The 21490-nt window shown below is 53.4% G+C and overlaps 1 protein-coding gene across 1 annotated transcript; it reads left to right on the top strand.

Annotated features, from left to right (window-relative positions):
* The first annotated feature begins 76 nt into the window (after positions 1-76).
* Positions 77-21107, top strand: ranbp2 (RAN binding protein 2). The gene is made up of 28 exons (XM_066705990.1): positions 77-300; positions 1470-1537; positions 1622-1733; positions 1885-2037; positions 3657-3887; positions 4430-4572; positions 4653-4939; positions 5090-5299; positions 5422-5603; positions 5692-5873; positions 6329-6452; positions 6702-6863; positions 6975-7112; positions 7194-7325; positions 7441-7656; positions 7846-7929; positions 8391-8526; positions 8660-8754; positions 8862-14025; positions 16016-16234; positions 16843-16923; positions 17021-17229; positions 17814-18021; positions 18105-18200; positions 18344-18495; positions 18798-19071; positions 19163-19497; positions 19607-21107. Exons 1-28 carry the CDS (start codon positions 229-231, stop codon positions 19910-19912), a joined length of 9771 nt encoding a protein of 3256 aa, XP_066562087.1. The 5' UTR covers positions 77-228; the 3' UTR covers positions 19913-21107.
* The last annotated feature ends 383 nt before the right edge of the window (positions 21108-21490 follow it).

Below are 21490 nucleotides of genomic sequence, written 5' to 3'. Positions count from 1 at the left end.
CGGAAACCACCTCTTCTCCTTCCGGTTACCGCCTCGACCAATCAGCGCTCCGCGATGGCAGGTCACATGACGGCGGCGGCGGGCGGGCTTTAGCGCATTTGAGCGAGTCTGCGCAGTGGCCACTTTCCCCACTGGAGAAGCTGGCGCAATAGTGTCTTATTTTGTTTTCTTTCTCGGCCAACCCAGCGTCCATACCGCCTCACCCACCCGGAGCGGCGAGAGAGCACCATGCGGCGCAGCAAGGCCGACGTGGACCGGTACATCTCCTCGGTGCAGAGTTCTTCCCCGTCCCTGAAAGAGGTGAGTGGCGCCCGGCCGCGCTGGGTTGCCGGTGCCCCGGTGGCGCCTGGGAGAGCAGGCCGCGGTGCCCTAGAGGGGCGTCTGACAGGTCACACGCCCGGTGGGAGGAGGGCAACTCGGGGCTTTCGCACAGAGCTGCACCGGCACCTGTGTTACGGTGAAGTACAGGCGCTTTTGGGTGTCGTTTGCAGGTCCCGGTCGGTTGTAAACGCGCAGGCCCGAGTGTTGACTCTGTCCCCGGGCAGATCAGAGACGTCCACACATTCAGAAAGCTTTGAGTAGATCACCTCTTGAATACACTACTGCAGGGAAGTGTGGCTTATTTTTATAGTATTTTGTGGTGATCCTGCTCAGTGTGGATGACGTACCTTATTAAACCAAGGCGTGTTGGTTTCATTTAATTTAAAATATGAACTTAAGTTTTGTTTTTGGTGACGCAGTGACGTACGGCGCTGCTGCTGTGTGTTTGAGAAGTGAGGGAGCCGGGGATGAACTTCCTCTTCAATGTCTCTGCAAAGTTGTTATTTTGCCCCTGTGTGGTGGATATAAATAGTGCTTCCCAGCAGCCGACTCGAGTCATGGGTACTGAGATGCTTCGTAGTCTCCAGTGATCCACTTACACTGACAGTCAATTAACTCATTAACGGTAATTAACTGATTGAATCTCTTCCCCGGCCATATTTAGAACTCGGTTTGATGGATTTCTGTAATTCCACTTGAAAAAACAGCAAATGTTCATGTTTCGTCATCTTTTTGGTATCTGGCCTTGTCCACTGTGGCACTTTACTGAACTTTATTTGTATTATTACAAACAGGGTACACCTACTCTTCTGCCATTTAGTTTAAGATCATATGGAGAGATCATGCCTGCATGTATGATACAGGTAATTTCACATGTTTCATATATGCTTCATTCATGCTTTGGCAATACTTGTATAAACATGTCATGCCAATAAAGCTAGTTTTGAATTTGAGACAGGGAGGCAGCAGGAGACTGAGAGGCTACTTTAGCTCTCAGTAGTTTCTCAGTCTCCTTCAAGAGAAACATCTCTTTACTCTCGTTAATCATTTATACACATGATTGCATTAACCTCCGTCTCTTCCTCCCATACAGACGCCAATCTGTAAGGGAACCTCATTGTTGCATTTTCTTTTCCCTTTTCTTCCAGAAACCAGTAAAAGGGTTCCTGTTCGCTAAACTATACTTTGATGCAAAAGAGTACGATCTTGCTAAAAGGTAAGCGGAAGGTGTCTCTGTACAAGCCCTTAGCCGATCTCTGGGGGAGCTGCTTTTTTAACACTCGTGTATCTGTTTTACTAGGCACGTCTCGGCCTACTTAACGGTCCAGGAGAGGGATCCCAAAGCACACAAATTTCTGGGCCAGCTGTATGAGCGGGAAGGAGACCTCGAGAAGGCCGTCGGGTGCTACAAGGTTGGTACCGATGGAGAGATGGAGTTTCTGGCTGTGGTTTACACTTGGTGAAAATTGTCACTGTCATGTGATCTTCATGAGGCCTGCTGTCCCGCCTGATTTATGATGAACTGCTATGATTGAGAGCTCACCTGTGGCCTGTGTTGCGCAGCGCTCTGTGGACCTGAACCCGGCCCAGAAAGACCTGGTCCTGAAGCTGGCGGAGCTGCTGTGCAGTAAAGATGAGCGTGACAGCAGGGCGGACTTCTGGGTGGAAAGGGCAGCCAAGCTGTGCCCGGGGAGCCCGGCTGTCTACAATCTGAAGGTCAGTGCAGATGGTGGTGTCTGAAACTGTTTTGCATTCATTTTCCATATGCAAACTGCAGTTAGCATCTGCTGGATGTTTCCATGTTGGCTTTTCTCTGATTTAAATCTACACGGAAGAGAATCTGGGTTATTTCCTTTAGGATAAGTTTTAGATGCACACAAATGGCATACGGTCAGTGTCTCTGTGTTAAATTGGGCGATGTCATTTGGCATAATCTTCAGCGTCACTCCCTCAGCTCTGATCTGCTGACTTCTCTGTGTTTACAAAGTGGAGCAGCAGGTATTTCTCGGTAGATGTCTGTGTTCGATGATATAAGGGGGATGTGCAAAGCAAGTTAAACATTATAGTTGAAATCCCACTGTTGCTAAAATGAATGTGGAATCAAAACATAAGAGAGTTTACAAACGAGAGGAGGCCATTGAATAACTAAGTGATCCAAGGATCCTATCCAGTCTGTTTTTGAATGTTCCCAAATGGTCTCTTCAGCCACATCGCTGGGGAGTTTGTTCAGATTGTGACGCCTCTCTGTGTGAAGAAGTGTCTTGAATGCCTTGAAGCCCAATTTCCATTTGTGTCCCCGGGTGCGTGTGTCCCTGCTGATCTGGAAAAGCTCCTCTGGTTTGATGTGGTCGATGCCTTTCATGATTTTGAAGACTTGGATCAAGTCCCCACGTAGTCTCCTCTGTTCCAGGGTGAAAAGGTTCAGTTCCTCTGTCTCTCAGTAGGACATTCCCTTCAGACCTGGAATAAGTCTGGTTGCTCTCCTCTGAACTGCCTCTAGAGCAGCGATATCTTTCTTGAAGTGTGGAGCCCAGAACTGTCCACAGTATCCAGATGAGCTCTAACTAGTGCATTGTACAGTCTGAACATCACTGCCCTTGTTCTCAATTCTACACTTTTGACAATATACCCTAACATTGTGTTTGCCTTTTTTATTGCTTCCCCACATTGTTTGGATGGAGAAAGTGAGGAGTCCACATAGACTCCTAGGTCTCTCTCATGCGTTACTTCATCTAGTTCTATTCCTCCCATAGTGTAATTATAGTGGACATTTCTGTTACCTGCATGTAATATCTTGCACTTGTCCACATTGAATTTCATCTGCCAGGTGTCAGCCCACAACTGAATATTATCTAAGTCCCTTTGAATAGCCTGTGCTGCTGAGATTGTATCTGCTGAGCCACCTATTTTAGTATCATCTGCAAATTTGACAAGTTTGCTAACTATCCCAGAGTCCAGATCATTAATATAGATTAGAAAAAAGTAAAGGCCCTAGTACTGATCCCTGTGGAACTCCACTAACAACCTCACTCCAGTTAGAAGTGACTCCTCTAATCGACACCCTCTGTTTCCTATACATTAACCAGTTCATAATCCATCTACTTACATTACCCTGAATGCCTACAGCTTCCAATCTGAGGATCAGTCTTTGGTGTGGAACCTTATCAAAAGCTTTTTGATAATCTAAGTATATCATGTAATTTGCTTTCACATGATCTGCAGTTGCATGTTCAAAAATTCTAATAAATTAGTAAGACTTACAGTAGTCCCAGTGTTTTTTTTTTTTAGATGACATCATATTAAAACAAGGTAAACTGTGTTTCCCCCTCTCTCAGGAGAAGCTGCTGAGCGCCAGGGGACAGCAGGGCTGGAACCAGCTGTTCGACCTGCTGCAGTCGGAGCTGCAGGCCCGGCCCGGAGACGCGCACATCAACGTCAAGCTGGTGCAGCTGTACCGCTCTGACGGGCGCCTGGACGAGGCCATCAAGCACTGCATCTCCGCGGAGAAGAGGGGCCTCCTGCGGCACAGCCTGGACTGGTACTCTGCCGTGGTGCAGACCCTCAAGGTGTGTGTGTGTGTGTGGCCACCCTCTCCCTGTTTCAGAGATGTTTTGCACTCTGGATATATGAAAGTTTAGTCTACAGTGTCTAATCCTTTCAGTTGAGCATTGCCCACAGATGAGGGCGGAGTAGTGTGTGATATTGTTCTGTCATTGTGCATTCCAGATTGTGAATCGGCATGTTGCATGAAGCATTTTGTGTGCTGCTCCATAAAGGATGGATGAGGAAACTTATTAAGGACTGATGGTACAGGAGGAGAACCTTAATTGCTACCATGCAGTTCTCCTGTGGGAGCTCTGAAATAATGTTTGAGCAATCGATTATTCACAGACATCTTTCCAATCACGGCTGGTCCTGTTGAGCATCTTCTGCTTTTTGTTGAGCTTGAACGTGGACTGACCGACTTGGAATTCATAATCCATTTCCATGAGGGCGAGCAAATGTGTCCTGTGTCGGTGGACCGTTCAAAGCCACTCGAGTCTCCACTAGCTGGGCTGCTCTCTGTCCTGAATCCATCTGATCCGTGGCTCTGTGCTTGTTCCCTCAGGAGTACATCAGCCAGACCGCCATGTCGTCCAGCGACAAGAACTGGCGGAGACTACAGCGCGAGCTCCTGCTAGCCCACTGCAACGTCCTGCGCCTCACGCTGGCCGAGAAGCGCGTGCCGCTGTGTGTGGAGGCCCTGCAGAGGTAGGCGCATCATCAATCTGTCCGTCTCTGTCCCTTTGTGAACTCTAAAGATAACCGGTTTTATCTGGGTGTTTGTGTAGCTTTGACCAAGCCATGCAGTCTGCGAGGAAGCAGGACGGCTACGCCACAGACGACCTGTCGGAGATGTACATCGAGCTCAAGGGCCATGTCTACCTGTATGCCGGTGTCCTGCTGCTGAAGATGGCTGTGGACCGGGACCAGCCGTGGCGGGCCGTGGCGGACCTGGCCACCCTATGCTACCTTCTCGCCTACCAGGTCCCCAGACCGAAGGGGAAGTCCATGAAGGGAGACGAAGCTCCTCATCAGCTGGTGGAGTTGTTGGCCTGTGACCGTCAGAGCCAGTCAGGTGAGGCCCTGCCCTTGTTTTCCAGCATGAGAGCCGTGTGTTTTTTTGTTTTTGTTTTAGCCTTGGGTAATCTGTGAAGCTCAGGGGCCCAGATGTGTGTGTGTGTGTGTGTGTGTGGAGGTCCTCAGAGTAAAGGAATGTGTCCCCCAGGTCACATGCTCTTCAACCTGAGCCACGGCCAAGAAGACTACCTGAAGGAGGTGGTGGAAGCGTTTGGGAACCGCAGCGGCCAGGGCAGCCTGTTCGAGATGTTGTTCGGGAGCCAGGCCCCCGCCGGACCCTCATTCATCGGCAATGATGACATCCGTAACATTGGCACCCAGAGCCCAGACGCGGGGGAGATCGCGCAGTGGGACACCGGTGAGAGCTGTGGGCCGAGTGACCCAGAGGTCTTGGTCTCTCGTCTGTGCGTTTGAGTGACCGGCCGCGAGCATGTGCCCCGCACTGTCCTGTGGATCTGAGGCATCTCGGTCTCTCCACAGGTTCGATCCGGTTGCACGGCGGGGACCTGCAGCACCTGGCCTGGCTGGGCCTGCAGTGGTCCCTCCTGGCCCGCCGGCCCGCCCTGAGGGGGTGGCTGAAGCAGCTCTTCCCACGCCTGACGCTGGAGACATCCAAACTGGACACTAACGCCCCGGAGTCCATCTGTCTCCTCGACCTGGAGGTATGTCTCTGTCTCTCTCAGCGTTCCTCCTGTCCCCTCTATCCTCCTCCAGCCCGACTCTTAACCGAGCCTCTCCCGGTGCCCCCAGGTGTTCCTGTGTGGGGTGGTGTTCACCAGCCACGCCTACCTGCAGGAGGCGTCCAAGATCCCGTCCAGCTCCCAACTGCACGAGCCCCGCTGCCTGCCCCTGCAGATCATGAGGCTGCTGTCCACGGAGCGGCAGAGGGGCTGGTGGGACGCCGTCTACAGTCTCATCCACAAGAAAGCACTGTAAGCATCGCCGTCTAGTCCGTCTGTGTGTGTCAGGTTTCTGTGGAGCTCGGGTTAATGGCACTGAAGCTCTTGACCTTTTAGGGTTACACAGTCAGAAGTTTGTTTCGGGTGTCTTTTGCAAAGTTTTTAGTTCCAGGATGAGATGTTGAAGGATTTAGTAAAATGCAATCCATGAATAGGTGTCAGGATCCGCCTAGAAGTCTGTAGGAACATCGAGGACTGGTTTCACACCCGGAGTAGTGCTAGACTCGAGCTATGTGATGTTTGAGATCGGCCAAGAGCAGGATACTGTTGGACATCCCCTCTGAAGTCTGCAGCACGGGGAAACCGGTCGTATCTGGATAGGTTCGGATATGGCTCAGGGAGGCTCAGATCGCCGAGCCCGCTTGCTTGTCCGCTGGCTTCAGCATCTTCAAACGGCGATTATTTATCTCCTTTTTTTTTTTTTTAAGACCTGGAACGTCTGCAAAACTGCGCATGATCGTTCAGCATGGGATGAGCACTCTGAGGGCGGGCGAGAAACACGGGCTGCAGCCGGCGCTGGTCATCCACTGGGCCCAGCACCTCGGAGAGACGGTGCGTTCAGACCTCGGCCGCGCTGAGGGGAGGACTCCGGCTTCTCTTTGTTTTTGGCTATACCTTTCCTCCGATTGAATCGATAATACGAAGTGGTACAAGTAGCGCAAAGTAAATGACATCTGACTTCTCCTGCATTAGTGTCAGAGGTGGTGGTGGTGAATCATAACATTTTGATTGTAAAGTTCCACGTGAGCCCAGATCCCTGGCGCTGCGCTGGTGTTAATGGGCTCTGCCTGCTGTGTTCAGGGCGGTGGAGTCAACTCCTACTACGACCAGAAGGAGTACATCGGCCGCAGTGTGCACTACTGGAAGGTGGCACTGCCCCTGCTGGAGAGGATCAAGAGGCGGCGCAGCATCCCGGAGCCCCTGGACCCCATGTTCGTGCACTTCCACAGCAAAGACATCCAGGTGAAGCTTTCTTTTCGCTTTTGGTGTGGTTTAAATGAGTATTTTACTGCTGCCCTGTTTCCCATCTTTGTTTTGTCTTGACTCTGTTAAACCAGTCTTGAATCTCTCCAGGCCACCCAGGTGAAAGCCTACGAGGAAGAGGCGCAGATTGCGTTCGCCATGCTGTTTGACATCGAGGGCAGGACGGAAGACGCCATCGCTGCCCTCGAGGCGATGGACACGGTCTCGTCGAACTGGCATCTGGCGCGGGTGAGTGGGTGACGTTTAACGGCCGCTGTGTCGTCTCTGTGGCAGGATGGCTTTAACTGAGCAGCGCTTTCCTTGGGGCAGATCTTTCAGCGGTTGGCGGAGGAGGCGGGGAATGGCGTCGAGGAGACCCAGGAGAGGTGCGCGATGCTCCTGCGGAGATTCAGGAAGTACCTGTCCAAGATCTACAACGCGAACGCGGCAGAGATCGACAAGGTGGGACGCCCGTCTCTGCCCTGATATTCGTGGTTTTGTGGTGCTGTGGAGTCTCGCCTTCCATGTTGGTGCAGACCCTGACTTTCCTCTCCTGCCCTGTCGTCCCTGTGCTCAGCTGCCCGTCTCTGTGGAGGAGGTGATGGACCTGCTGAACGACGTCACCCAGCAGCTGGGCGACTGTGGGGAGGCCATGGACGAGGACGAAGAAGACCGGCCGCCTGTGAACGCCAGCCCCGGCCGCCTGGCAGAGCCTGTGGGAGCCATCTCTCACATAAAGTTCTCCACCCCCTCGCCCACCAAGGCCGTGCCCTCCCCCTCCAAGAGGCACCTGGTGAGTTCCCGGCCCGAGTGCTGCTTCCTCCCCAGTGTTGAGTCACTCTGCTGTGGCTTCGTCTGACCTGTGGGCTTAGCATCCAGGCCAAAGCAGAAGTCTGTGTGTCTCTCTGTGTCTGAGTATTTAGAGAGGTGTGTGTGTGCAGGAACTCACCCTTCCCATGCTCTGACGGGCTATTTGTTTCAGTTCTCTCCCAAGACACCCCCCCACTGGGCCGAGGACCAGAAGTCCCTGCTGCAGATGCTGTGCCAGCAAGTGGAGGCGCTCAAGGTGAGAGAGGATGTGGTGCTTGGCCTTTCCGGAAAGCGTGACGTGGTTTATATTATTGTCTTTAAATTCCGGTTGTTCCTGGTTGTGAAAGTGAGGCCGTTCTGGACCTGAGCTGAAGCAAAGACCGGCAGAACTGTTTTTATAGAGAGAGTAGCCTGTCGGACTGAGTGCCGGTGGGAGGTGGATCATCTCTGTCTCGAGCCCTGTGGCCTTGGTTTTGTTCTGGTTATCACATGCAATAGGATGCTTTTCAAACCGCTGTGCAGGGAGGGGGGATTTGATATGTAGATTTGACTAACAAATCCAGGAGCATCGTTTTTCCTCAAGCACATTGTTTTATTGAAACCTGTCATTCATTAAAACTCGAAACATTCAACATAAGCCCGGCTTGATATAGCATTCATAAGATATTAACCCTTTCCTCTTGCTAACCGCTGTATCCTGTCTTGGTCTGAGTTCAGAATGAAGTCCACGACTTGAGGCACAACAGCTCCACGGCCTCCCCCCATCACCGGCTCTACGGGGAGGGCTTCTCCACAGACTCCATCCCCGAGCCCTTCCCCCCCGCGCAGAACTTCCATGGCGCTCCGCTGACCGGTAGGCTCCCCCCCAGTCCGACACGGGCAAAGCTGCCACGCACACGCACGCTGTGTGCTGTAGAGTCGCTGATATTTCCCTGTGATCTGCACGGTGCGTGTTTGTATGACTTGTATTCGTTCCCCTCCCTCAGTGGCGACCACCAACCCCTCGGCTTACTACAACCAGTCCCCGGCCTACAACTCGCAGTATCTGCTCCGCACGGCCGCCAACGTCACGCCCACCAAGGTAGGCTCCCGACCTCGCTGGTGCGCCGTCCGTTCTATGGAGTGGGACATCGAAGGGTCTGAGATCCGAGCACGGGCTTAAAACGTCTTTGTCTCTGTCTGTCGCAGGCTCCGGTGTACGGGATGAACAGGCTGACCTCGCAGCAGCACATGTATGCGTACCCCCAGCCCACACACACGCCCCCCCTGCAGACCACGCCGGCCTGCATGTACCCCCAGGAGGTGTACGGGGCCCCGCTACGCTTCGAGTCTCCGGCCACCAGCCTGCTGTCCCCCTACAGCGAGGAGTATTACAACCACTCCGTCCCCCCGCCCAGCACCAACCCGCCGCTGCCCGAGCCGGGCTATTTCACCAAGCCCTCGGCCGCCGTGCCGCCCCCCAAGGGTGCCGACGGGAAGATCGGCTATGGGCAGCAGATCCCCGTGGAGTGTCCGAAGATGTCTGGGTTTGGGGTGGGGGTGGCAGCCCAGTCCACGCCGTCCACGTTCAAGTTCAACTCCAACTTCAAGTCCAACGACGGAGACTTCACCTTCTCCTCTCAGGGCAAGAACAACACAGAGAGTCTGCTGGGGCTGCTGACATCCGACATGCCCCCCAGGACGGACGGGGGCCTTGGGCAGCGCCCCCCAGCTCAGGAACACACCCCCCGGCAAAGTGGCGGCATCTTCAGTTTCGGCAGCAAGGGCTCGGCAGGGTTTCCGCTCGGCGAGATGGCCGCGCCCATCCAGAACAAGCCCGGCATGTTTGGCAAGGCCGAGCAGCCGTTCAGCTTCGCGGAGGTCGGCAAGCCGGCGTTTGGGTCGCCGGCCGGGGAGCGGCAGGAGGACAGGGGCGGCGAGAGTGACGGTGAGAGTGCGCACGCGGAGGAGGACGAGGACGGGCCGCACTTCGAGCCCATCGTGCCGCTCCCAGACAAGGTGGACGTGAAGACTGGGGAGGAGGAGGAGGAGGAGATGTACTGCAACCGAGCCAAACTGTTCCGCTTCGACACAGAGGCGAAGGAGTGGAAAGAGCGTGGCATCGGCAGCATCAAGATCCTGAGGCACCGGACGTCCGGCAAGGTCCGGCTGTTGATGCGGAGGGAGCAGGTGCTCAAGATCTGCGCCAACCACTACATCACGGCGGACATGGCTCTGAAGCCCAACGCTGGCTCGGACAAGTCGTGGGTGTGGCACGCCATGGACTACGCCGACGAGTGTCCCAAACCGGAGCAGCTGGCCATCCGGTTTAAGACGGCAGAGGAGGCGGCACTTTTCAAATCCAGGTTCGAAGAGGCTCAGAGGGTGGTCCCCAAGTCTCCCTTCAAGCAGGACGAGCAGCCGGGGAGAGAGTCTTCCAAATCGGCGGTGTCTCAGCCGGCTGGGTTCGGCGCTCAGTTTGTGAAGAAAGAAGGGGACTGGGACTGCAATGCCTGTTACGTGAGAAACAAAGCAGCAGCCGCAGCGTGTGTGGCCTGCCAAACTCCCAATCCCAATGCCAAGTCGGCTGTGGAGACTGGTAAAGCACCCACTTCATCAGCCTTTAGTTTTGGGTTTGGTAAGGAAGCACCGAAAGAAGGTGGATTTGGTGCACCGTTTGCATCCCTCCAAATGCCCACTAGTTTTCAATTCGGAAGCGGAACAGGCAGTTCCAAACCCTCTGTGCCAGGTTTTGGTGTCCAGTTCGAGAAAAAGGCTGGGCAGTGGGACTGTGAAACCTGCTTCATCAGAAACGAGGCTGCGTCTGCCCAGTGCGTGTCCTGTCAGACCCCCAATCCGTCTCGTAAGCCTGCAAGCGATGGCTCTGCGGCAGCGTCTGCTTCCAAGTTCTCCTTCGGCATTCCCAGTGAAAAAAGCACCACCTCTGCCAAACCAGTGGGATTCGGAGACAAATTCTCGAAGAAGGAGGGCCAGTGGGACTGTGATGCGTGTTTAATAAGGAATGAAGCTGCGTCTGCCCAGTGCGCGTCCTGTCAGACTCCCAATCCATCTAATAAATCCACAACCGATGGCTCTGCTTCCAGATTGCCCTTTGGCATTCCTGGTGAGAGAAGCACCACCTCTGCCAAACCAGTGGGATTCGGAGACAAATTCTTGAAGAAGGAGGGCCAGTGGGACTGCGTGACCTGCTTAATCAGAAACGAGGCTGCGTCTGCCCAGTGCGTGTCCTGTCAGACCCCCAATCCGTCTCGTAAGCCTGCAAGCGATGGCTCTGCGGCAGCGTCTGCTTCCAAGTTCTCCTTCGGCATTCCCAGTGAAAAAAGCACCACCTCTGCCAAACCAGTGGGATTCGGAGACAAATTCTCGAAGAAGGAGGGCCAGTGGGACTGTGATGCGTGTTTAATAAGGAATGAAGCTGCGTCTGCCCATTGCGCGTCCTGTCAGACTCCCAATCCATCTAATAAATCCACAACCGATGGCTCTGCTGCAGTGTCGGCTTCCAAATTCTCCTTTGGCATTCCCAGCGAGAAAATTGCCCCTTCAGCACCGATCGGCTTCACAGGCTTGTTTTCGAAAAAGGAGGGTCAGTGGGACTGTGACATGTGTTTGGTGAGGAACGAAGCTACTGCCACAGCCTGCGTATCTTGCAGTACTTCTAATCCAAACGCCAAAACTGGTTTGGGTTTGTCTGGTGTCTTTGCCCAGCCTGCATTTGACATCGGAGCGGGGGCCGACCAGAAGAAACCTGTCCAGTCCGGGTTCGGAGCGCAGTTCATCAAAAAGGAGGGACAGTGGGACTGCGACTCGTGCCTGGTGAGGAACGACGGGTCCGCCACCAAGTGCGTCTCTTGCCAGGCCCCTTGTAAAGCATCTGCTTTCACGTTTGGCATCCCAAGTGACAAGGGCAAGATGCCCCCGCAGAGTGAGCTGGCATCACAGTTTGCAAAGAAAGACGGTGAATGGGATTGCGATACGTGCTTAGTCAGGAATCTAGGCTCTTCTGCTGCTTGTGTTTCCTGCCAAACGCCCAACCCCAACCACAAGGGCACCACAACCACGGCGCCGTCGGGCTCCTCGTTTAGTTTCGGCGTTTGTCAGACCAATCAGCCACTGCCGACCGGATTCAAAGCCAGTGCTTTTGCGTTCGAGCCCCCGGCATTTCAGCCAAGCAACAAAACTCCAGCTGCTGGAGGGTTTTCCTTCTCCATGCCCGTGTCTTCGGGTGGATTCAAGTTCGGCACTCAGGAACCATTACCACCAGCCGTTCCGGCTCAAAGCGCTCCCCCCGTGGCAGGCTCGGCCTCCCTGTTTCTGAAGAACATCGCAGAGCAACACCGGGAGACCAAGAAGGCGACGGGCATTGAAAGCGGCACGACCAAACCCTTGGGGACGGACCAGGATGCGGAAAATCCCCTCTTTGTCGGCAAACCCAACACCTTCACGTTTGCCGACCTGGCTAAAAGCACCGGCGATAATGGCTTTAGTTTTGGGAAGGAGGACCCCAATTTTAAAGGCTTCACCAGAGCCGGCGAGCAGCTGTTTGTGTCCAAGCAGCTGGACCAGAGGGCCGACACCTCCGCAGAGGAAGAGGACATGTACAAAACGGAGGAGAATGATGACATTCAGTTCGAGCCGGTGGTCCAGATGCCCGAGAAGGTGGACCTGATCACCGGTGAGGAGGATGAGGAGGTGCTATACTCCCAGCGGGTCAAGCTGTTCCGGTTCGACCCGGAGACCAGCCAGTGGAAGGAGAGGGGCGTGGGGAACCTCAAGCTCCTGAAAAACCAGGCCAACGGCCGCCTGAGGGTGCTCATGAGGAGGGAGCAGGTGCTGAAGGTCTGCGCCAACCACTGGATCACCACCACCATGAACCTGAAGCCCCTCTCTGGCTCTGATAAGGCCTGGATGTGGCTGGCCAATGACTTCTCGGAGGGAGATGCCAAGCTGGAGCAGCTGGCAGCCAAGTTCAAGAGCCCTGAGCTGGCGGCGGACTTCAAGCACAAGTTCGAGGAGTGCCAGCGGCTGCTCCTGGACATCCCCTTACAGACCCCCCACAAGCTGGTCGACACCGGACGGACGGCCCACCTCATCCAGAAGGCGGAGGAGATGAAATCCGGCCTGAAGGACCTGAAGTCGTTCCTGACGGACGACAAGGCGAAGATCACGGAAGACGAAGGCCAGGTCAGCGCCCCGACTTCCAGCAGCACGTCGGGCTTGATCATCAAACCCCACGCGGAGAGCACCGGCCCCACGCTGGAGTGGGACAACTATGATCTGCGGGAGGACGCCCTGGACGACAGTGTGGACACCTCGGTCTACGCCTCTCCCCTGGCCAGCAGTCCTGTGCGGAAAAACCTGTTCCGCTTTGGGGAATCCACCACCGGCTTTAACTTCAGCTTCCAGCCCAGCCCCAGCAAGTCTCCCACCAAGCTGAACCAGAGCCGGGGCTCGGTGACGGACGACGAGGCGGAGACCACCCAGGAGGAGGAGCGGGACGGCCAGTACTTCGAGCCCGTCGTGCCCCTGCCGGACCTGGTGGAGATCTCCACCGGTGAGGAGAACGAGCAGGTGGTGTTCAGCCATCGGGCCAAGCTCTACCGCTACGAGAGAGACCTGAACCAGTGGAAAGAGCGGGGCATCGGCGACCTCAAGATCCTCCAGAACTACGACACCAAGCGGGTGCGTGTGGTCATGCGGAGGGACCAGGTGCTCAAGCTCTGCGCCAACCACTGGATAACAGCCGACATGAAGCTGGAGCCCATGAAGGGGGCGGAGCGGGCCTGGATCTGGAGTGCCTTCGACTTCACGGAAGGTGAGGGCCGGGTGGAGCAGCTGGCCGTGCGCTTCAAGCTGCAGGAGGTGGCCAACTCCTTCAAGGAGATCTTCGACGAGGCCAAGAATGCCCAGGAGAAGGAGGCACTGGTGACGCCTGTGTCGTCGCGGGACAACACCCCCCGCGAGTCGCCCTGTGGGAAGGCGGCCGTGGCCGTGCTGGAGGAGACCACCCGGGAGCGGACCGAGCTGCCCCCTCAGGGCGACCCCTCCCCCAGCAGCACGGTCTCCACGGCCTCGCCCCACAGCCCCGAGAACCCGGCCAAGGTCTTCGTCTCGCCTCCCAAGTTCGTCTTCGGCACGGCGTCCCTGAAGAGCATCTTCACTAAAGAGGTGCCGTTCAGTGCGCCAACCAAGGGCTTGTTTGGCTTCAGCTTCCCGCCGACCTCCAAAGACCAAGGGGGCAGCCCACCGCCCACCAGCGCGGCGGCGCCAGAGAGCAGCAAGACCGCCAGTCCGAGCCGCCGGGCCCCGACCGTCACTCCGGCAGCGTCCTCCCCGTTCAAGATACCGGAGAAAGGTGAGGAACGCCTTCACAGTAGTTTTATTGAAGAATAGTCTGTATCGAGTGGAAGCAGGGTTGTATGAATGTCTCTGGTTTTATTTTTCCCCCTGTTCTTTTGTGCATCTGTAATCACCCCCACCCCCCACAGACCCTAATTGTACTGGGAATGAGAGTATTCATCATGGTCTCAGTGTTGCGGAGCAATCCCATTAACTCCACACAGCTTCCAGCTCAGTATTAGTTGTGATACATATGACTGTTCACATCTCATTCATAAGAGGGCTGCCTCTCTGTGTGTGGGCTGCATATTGGGTCATGGAGAAGCCACTGTTTCTTTAGACCGATAAGGGGGTCTTTGAATGCTGAGGGCTCGCTTGAAATTTCAGTGAGAGGCAAGGCTTAGACTCGGGGTGCTGTCATTATTGCTTTGGCGGTCAATTTGAAATGTCGTTGCATTTCAGTGCAGTTTTCACTTATTTTCCCTATAATGTACAATTTTAAGGAAGTAAAACTAAAAGCATAGCAGTGCAAGAGCTCCGGGAGGGAAGGCCAAGTTCTCACAATTTACTAAACCGCCCGGCTCATGTAGTTCCTGTCTCACCCCCACTACCATTATTTTTTTAGGGTTGGATTTTAGACTTTTCAAAGATAACCCTATGGCTTTTTGGACCAGCACCTCCTCCAACCAATTCGACCCCCCAGGTATTTGGTACTGTGACACGTCCCCCGCTGCGCTGACACCCCCCACTGGCAACCGCTGCCGGCATAACCTGGCTGTATGGCGTGGAAACCACACGAGCGTCTGTGCAAGAGCCTAACCCTGTCGCATGCCCGTTGTGTTGGGACAGTGTGTTCTCTTCATTGGATCGGTTTTGGGAGGTCACCGTTTGGGGCTTAGTTTGCAGACGGAGAATTGTAGCCCTGTTCTGCTCCCAGGAAAGTTTATATATAGCATGTAAGCATAGCAAGGTGCATACCAGTTCTACTCCGTCCCAGCCAGAGCTCCCGAAATCGGATATCTGAGGAATCCAAGTATCTCTGTGGGATATAGTGTGTAAGTGGCACAAAGTTCAGACACATTTTTAGCACAGGATACAACTCCAGTCCCCTCTTTGGCCCCTCATGACAAGTAAAGACCGGCCCCAGTCATCAGACAGCTGCTTGGTGCTCTTAAGACGTTTAAATTGTGTAGCCGCTCCCTGTCCCCTCAGGGCTTATTAACCCCCCCCCAACGCTCCTGGCCTCGATTTAAAAATGATGGAAGTGCGTCGAGGCATCTGCTTCTTACTGAAATGCAGCAATTGTCTTCTCTGAACTGCAGTTGTGCAGTTGTAGCCCGTCATCGCAGCGTGTTTGTCCCGCACCCCTCGGTCCCTGTGAAACCGCTTTGGGATGCATGCCACTCTCTATTGGACCTTGCATGTGTTTGTCTGTGTGGACTAACCCGGGAGATGACCTCTCCTCTTCATACAACAGGGCCATGTTCAGAATGACTCGGAATGATAGCCTGTACAAAGATGAACGTGTGTGTCTTTTATTTATTTTATTTACATACTATGCTTAGTAGTTTTCTCATGACCCCCCCTCCCTCAAAACAAATTAATGTATCCAGTTTCCTTGCCATAGCCATCAGTGCAGTGACTTACAAATAAACTGATCTCCCCAAACGTTGAGCTGCTAAAACATTGGAAGGTGTCAAACTGTGGTTTCCGTACTGTTTCACCAGGATATCGCTTGGATATATAACGGGACTTGACTGATTTGACCATATGTGTTACTTCGGACAAGATTCTTTAAATGGACATTAATGGTTGACTATTTTATAGAAAGGCCCTTCTCCCCCCGAGTCAGTATCAGCTTCTCTGTGTCAGTGATTCTTGTTCAGGGGGATCGTTTCCTTCACACTTCTGTGTTTTTAATGAGATGCGCACTGGGGTGGGGGCAGGGGGTTTCTTTGTGTACTCACTGTCTTCGTCTGCGCTTCTCTGCCCGTCTGTAAATCCAGCGGCATCCGGCCCGACCGTGAAGGACACCATAGCCGACCAACTGGCATCTGCAGGGGATGGCCGTGCCCTCGGGCGGACGGACCCGGACGAGATCCAGGTTGTGTTTGAGCGCCGGGCCACCGAGGAGCAGAGGCGGCTGGCGCAGAGCCTGCAGCTGCCCCCCACCTTCTTCTGCTACCAGAACGAGCCGGGCTACACCAGCGATGACCAGGACGACGGTGAGATGCGCCCCCCGCTCTGCCCATTCGTTTTATTATATTGGGCGTGTTTGCATATTTAAACGTGGGACTCTGAGTCACGAATGTAAGGTTTACATGCCTTTTAATTAGAGCATCATTATAGAAACGTGTTCAAGAGAAACGACTCCTTTTTAAGTCAAATTTGCAAAAGTATTAACCCAGAAACTAAAACCTGGTGCTTCTGCCAGTTTTCAGAGATCGATAAACAGCGATTTGTTTTCCATATTGCCTCAACAAGTCTTCATTCCCATGTCTCCCAGTGCATGATGGGTAACTGACCTCTTATTTTGAAAGAAGCTTCCAAGTCCATAAATATTCACCACAACCGAAAGGGTGTTTCTTGTCCTCCTCTCCCCCCCGTGTGATGGAGTCCAGTAATTTATAGCCCCTCTATCTTGACGGCCACATGGCGCTGGATGACAATAATACAGGAAGTGCATTTCCGGCTATTTTTAATTTGATTTGTATTTTGTTTGCATCAGATCAGTAGCTCGCAATACATGCATTTCTGTAATGGAATGACATTGCTCCAGGAGCTGCCTCAGTTTTACCTCTGATTTGACTGAAGAACCTGTTCTCCTCCGCAGATGAGGACTTTGAGACAGCCGTGAGGAAGCTGAATGGGAAGCTGTATCCCGACCCTACGCTGGAGAGGCCGGCAGCAGCGTGTATGTACTTCCCGGGCAAAGTGGGGAGAACGTGGGGGGCCTTCCTGTGCCTTTAGAGTCCCCGGGCTCTGACTAACCGTGCGTTGTCGCCCCGCAGCCACGCAGTCCCCGGCAGCACCACCACAGGAGGGAGAGCCGGAGTGCGTCTTTGTCTGGGAGAAGAAGCCGACCCCCGAGGAAGAGGAGAGGGCCAGGAGCCTCCAGCTGCCGGCCACCTTCTTCTGTGGGGCGGGCAGCGACCCGGAGGGCGACAAGGAACGGGCGGACGACTTCGAGACGGAAGTGCGCAAAGTGAAGCAGGCGCTGGTGAGACGCTCGTTGGGTTTCCTCTCCCTCTGCTGAAGGGAGGCAATAGATAATGAATAGTCTTGTTTGAATCCGTGACTCATTTCTCACAGCCGGGGGTTTGAAAACATTTGGCTGCCTTGGGAGTTGTGTGCAGGCTGCTGTCTGGTGGTGTTGGCCTAATTAATCCTGCCACTCGTGGTAAAGCGGGTATAACAGTCTCTTAATGCTGTGCTCAGTTTAAATGCAGGGACGTGTGCATTTCTGACCTTCAAAACCGCTTTGTAGTACTTGTTGTGATTGTTACTACGAAAGGAAGAGAATGACGTCGTATAGAATGTTGGTGTTTCCTTTTGAATTGGATTTGTTTTCACTAGTAGCCATATGGCACGAGACCTTTAAGCAATTTTTTAAGTAAAATGACGGATAAAATAATTGGTGAGCCTAAAAACAGCCTCGGAGAGCTGGAGAATAGGAGTCAGCATGGTGGGTACACCAGCTTGGCTGTATCGATCTTGCCGTTATTTAATTCACTTTTGGTGCGTCGTCTCTCTCTCTCTCTCGTTGGGGTTGTGCGTTTTCTCAAAGTGCCGCTGTCGTTACAGGAGACCGAGGTGAGCAGCCGTGCCGAGACGACCACTCCCCCCGGCAGCAGCGGCACTGATGTGACCGCGGTGGGGGACCAGACTGTCCCTACAGGGGCTGAGCCCAAATCGGAGACCCCAGCCAGCCCACCGCGCCCCAGCGCCCTGGAGAGCCGGCCCATCGACCTGTCAACAAAGAAGAGCAGTGAGGCGGACTCCGGCAGCCAAGGCACGTTTGGGGTCCTTTTTGCTTGAGGAAGAATGTGTGTGTGAGAATGCGTGGCACTGTCAATGTCATTTTCCCTCCTGCAGAATCACTTGTGTCCTTTGGCTTTGCTGCGGCCTCCGCCTTCTCCTTCGCAGACCTGGCCAGCAGCACCTCGGGCGAGTTTGCATTCGGTAAAGAAGGTGTGTACGTTCGGGTGTGGCTCGACTGTCCTCTGAACTTCATCTGGGGTCTTCAGCGGTTTGTTTTGAAATCCTTGTGTGCGTCTGAAGTGCGAGTCCGGCTCTGGCTTTCTGCAACTCACTTGTGTTTGCCGGCCTTTCAGATACGAACTTCTCCTGGGCCAACGCGGGTGTGCCCGTGTTTACGGGCCCCGCCGCAGCCCCCCGCCCCGAGGGAGAGGAGGAGGGCAGCGAGGACGAGGACGCCACCGGCAATGTGGACATCCAGTTTGAGCCCATCGTGTCTCTGCCAGAGGTACGCTCTTCCTTCGACAGGGCAGCAGGGCTGCAGGAAGGGGGAAGAAATAAATCACACGAGGAGTGGCTGATCCGGGCCGGGATTTCCCCCGCAGTCCTGAGCCCTATTGTGTGACCAGAACAGAGGCCTATTAAAAGCCTGCTGACTGTTGAAGGTCACACAGCTGACTGGCCAGCTTTAAATCCTTTTCCTTTCCAGATAAGACCATTAAAATGAATGCCAAGAGGGGCTTTGTCAGAGGGGAATAGCCCACCCTGATGAATCCACACTGTGGGTGATGTGTGCTCTTCCTCGCGCAGGTGGAGGTGAAGTCGGGCGAGGAGGACGAGGAGATCTTGTTCAAGGAGCGGACCAAGCTGTACCGCTGGGACCGGGACGCCAACCAGTGGAAGGAGCGTGGCGTGGGCGACATCAAGATCCTCTTCCACCCGCAGAAGAGGTACTACCGGGTGCTGATGCGGCGGGAGCAGGTGCTAAAGGTCTGCGCCAACCACGTCATTTCCACGGCCATGGACCTGAAGCCCATGAACACGTCCACCAGCGCCCTGGTGTGGACCGCCACCGACTACGCAGGTGAGGGGCCGGCCGGAGGTTTTGGCCGGGATTACTTTCTCTAGGGGCTTCCTCCGTGCAATTTCTCAATCTCTCTTTGCGGTGCCCTCAGACGGAGACGGCAGGATTGAGCAACTGGCCGCCAGGTTCAAGACGGCCGAGCTGGCCGAGGCCTTCAAGAGGAAGTTCGAGGAGTGCCAGGCCGGCCTGACCCAGACGGATGGTGCCCAGCTGTCCCGAGTGCAGGAGCTCTCCAGGGAGGGCAACCCCCGAGTGTTCTTCGACATCTCCATCGACGGGCAGCCCACGGGCAGGATCACCATGGAGCTGTTCGCCCACATCGTCCCCAAGACGGCCGAGAACTTCCGTGCGCTCTGCACCGGGGAGCAGGGCTTCAGCTTCCGCAACTCCGTCTTCCACCGCATCGTCCCGGACTTCATGTGCCAGGTGCGTGACCGCCGGCGTGTGCGTGACAGTGGGTAGCCGGGCCATAGTGAGCTTTGGCAGCATATCAGAGTCGTGTATCCTTGTCTATTCACCCCCTCTCTCTGTCCAGGGGGGAGATATCACGAATCAGGACGGGACGGGAGGCAAGTCCATCTACGGAGACAAGTTTGAGGACGAGAACTTCGACGTGCGGCACACGGGGCCCGGCCTGCTGTCCATGGCCAACCGGGGCCGAGACACCAACAACTCCCAATTCTTCATCACGCTGAAGAAGGCCGAGCACCTGGACTTCAAGCACGTCGGCTTCGGGTTCGTCAAAGATGGCATGGACGTGGTGAGGCGCATGGCAGAGCTGGGCTCCAAGACGGGCAAGCCGAGCAAGAGCATCGTGGTCTCGGCCTGCGGGAAGCTGTAGTCCCGAGGCACTGACTTTTAAAACCATCACGGGATCCTGTAGAGCGATCTGGCATCTTTACAGAAAGGTGTGTGTGTGTGTGTACGTATATCTGTAAATTGATTTTTTTTTTATTATAGATATATATCTATACGTATGTGTATATCCATCTATCTATATATCTATATCTATATATATATATATATATATATATATATATATATATAATGTCTGTCTGGGAACATTTTTGCATGTGTTCAATAAAATCAGAAAACACTGGCTGCTGTTTGTAACAAACTCCTGAAATGTTTTTGTAAAACTGTCTTAATAGAAATTGGATTAAAGAGTTATGTGTGTTTTTAAAGGGTTTTTTTCCCCCGTTCTTTTTGAAATGTTTCACCTCCACTGTGCTACCACTAAAGCCTCATGGAATTTGGGTTTAATTGTGGGTTACTTAAGCATTTTTAATTGTTTAGATCAGGGGTTTTCAGTCCTGTTCCTGGAGGACAACAGTTTTGTTGTTCATTGTATCCAAAGGGACCGTGTTTTCGGAGCTTTAATCTGGATTAAGGATCTGGAATCTCGTTTTCTGGTTGTTTTCGCTCTTGAACTGGTTCGTTTTCATCTTCTGACAGAAGCGGTTACTGTTTAATGTAATCCTGCTGTGACAATTGATGAAAAGTGAGCCAGATCAAAAGTAAAGGCAGAATGTTGGATCTGAGCAAATCTGAATATTTTTTTTTTAACAAACCAGACTCTGGACGTTGAGGGGGAAGTTGTTTGGGAAGCATTTGGGTTAATGCTGCTTAATGCTGTGAAAAACAAAGTATAACCAAGCAGAGTCTTCAGATATTTACAGAAACCTCTCCAGGACAGAGGCTGAAAACCCGTGGCCTCGTTAAAGCTGTGTATTTCAATGCTGGCTTGTTTTGTTGGACATCTGTTAGTTTGAGCTCGGTCATGCATTTGTCTGATGTGATGCATCATCGCGCAGCCGCCTCTCTGGGAGTCTGAGGGTGTGAAGGAGCGGCCGCCGCACCCTGTGTCTCTGTATCGGTCACGGCCTGCTGTACAGTGCTCTTCAAATTCAAATTCTCTTGTCCTCTATGGAGGATCTGTAAATGAACGATTGTAAATGCATGAATAAGTACCAAACTTCAGTTTATTTACTGCTATGTTTCTTTTGAATAAAAGCTGTAGAGCAACAGGACAATGATGGTGGGGATGTGAATGTCTTATTTTTATAATCATGTGAAAACTCCTTACTGCAGACTACCAGCAAGGAAATGAGTAAATAAAAGGGATGAAATGTTTAAAATCTAATATGCATGTTTAAATGGCTCCAATGCAAAGTACCAGACTGAGCCAATTCAGTAGAATAAAGCTGGGTCTCCAGTCAGGGGTCACACTGGGACCAGACCTCATCGGTTGACCCAAACTCTGACCACCTACAGGTACAGATCCGATTCCACAACCTAGACCGTGTCCTCGGTGTAAAACTGCACATGGAGCTTAAGCAATGCAATAGAACCCGCTGTTTCTTTGCGTTATATTAGCATATACCTTTGCTAATATATAAACGTAAGAAACGGTCGTTAT

The sequence above is a fragment of the Amia ocellicauda genome, chromosome 6 (genome assembly GCF_036373705.1).
Source record: "Amia ocellicauda isolate fAmiCal2 chromosome 6, fAmiCal2.hap1, whole genome shotgun sequence".
NCBI classification, from domain to species: Eukaryota; Metazoa; Chordata; class Actinopteri; order Amiiformes; family Amiidae; genus Amia; species Amia ocellicauda.
The sequence above is the reverse complement of the archived record's forward strand: the minus strand, read 5'-3'. Positions and strand labels throughout refer to the sequence as shown.

What these genes read in the sequence shown, in the direction of transcription:
- ranbp2 (XM_066705990.1), top strand. Translation starts at nt 229, where the DNA reads ATGCGGCGCAGCAAGGCCGACGTGGACCGGTACATCTCCTCGGTGCAG. An exon ending in CCGTGGTGCAGACCCTCAAG is followed by an intron (nt 3,888 to 4,429) that starts GTGTGTGTGTGT and finishes TTGTTCCCTCAG; the next exon opens with GAGTACATCAGCCAGACCGC. An exon ending in CCCCCTCCAAGAGGCACCTG is followed by an intron (nt 7,657 to 7,845) that starts GTGAGTTCCCGG and finishes TATTTGTTTCAG; the next exon opens with TTCTCTCCCAAGACACCCCC.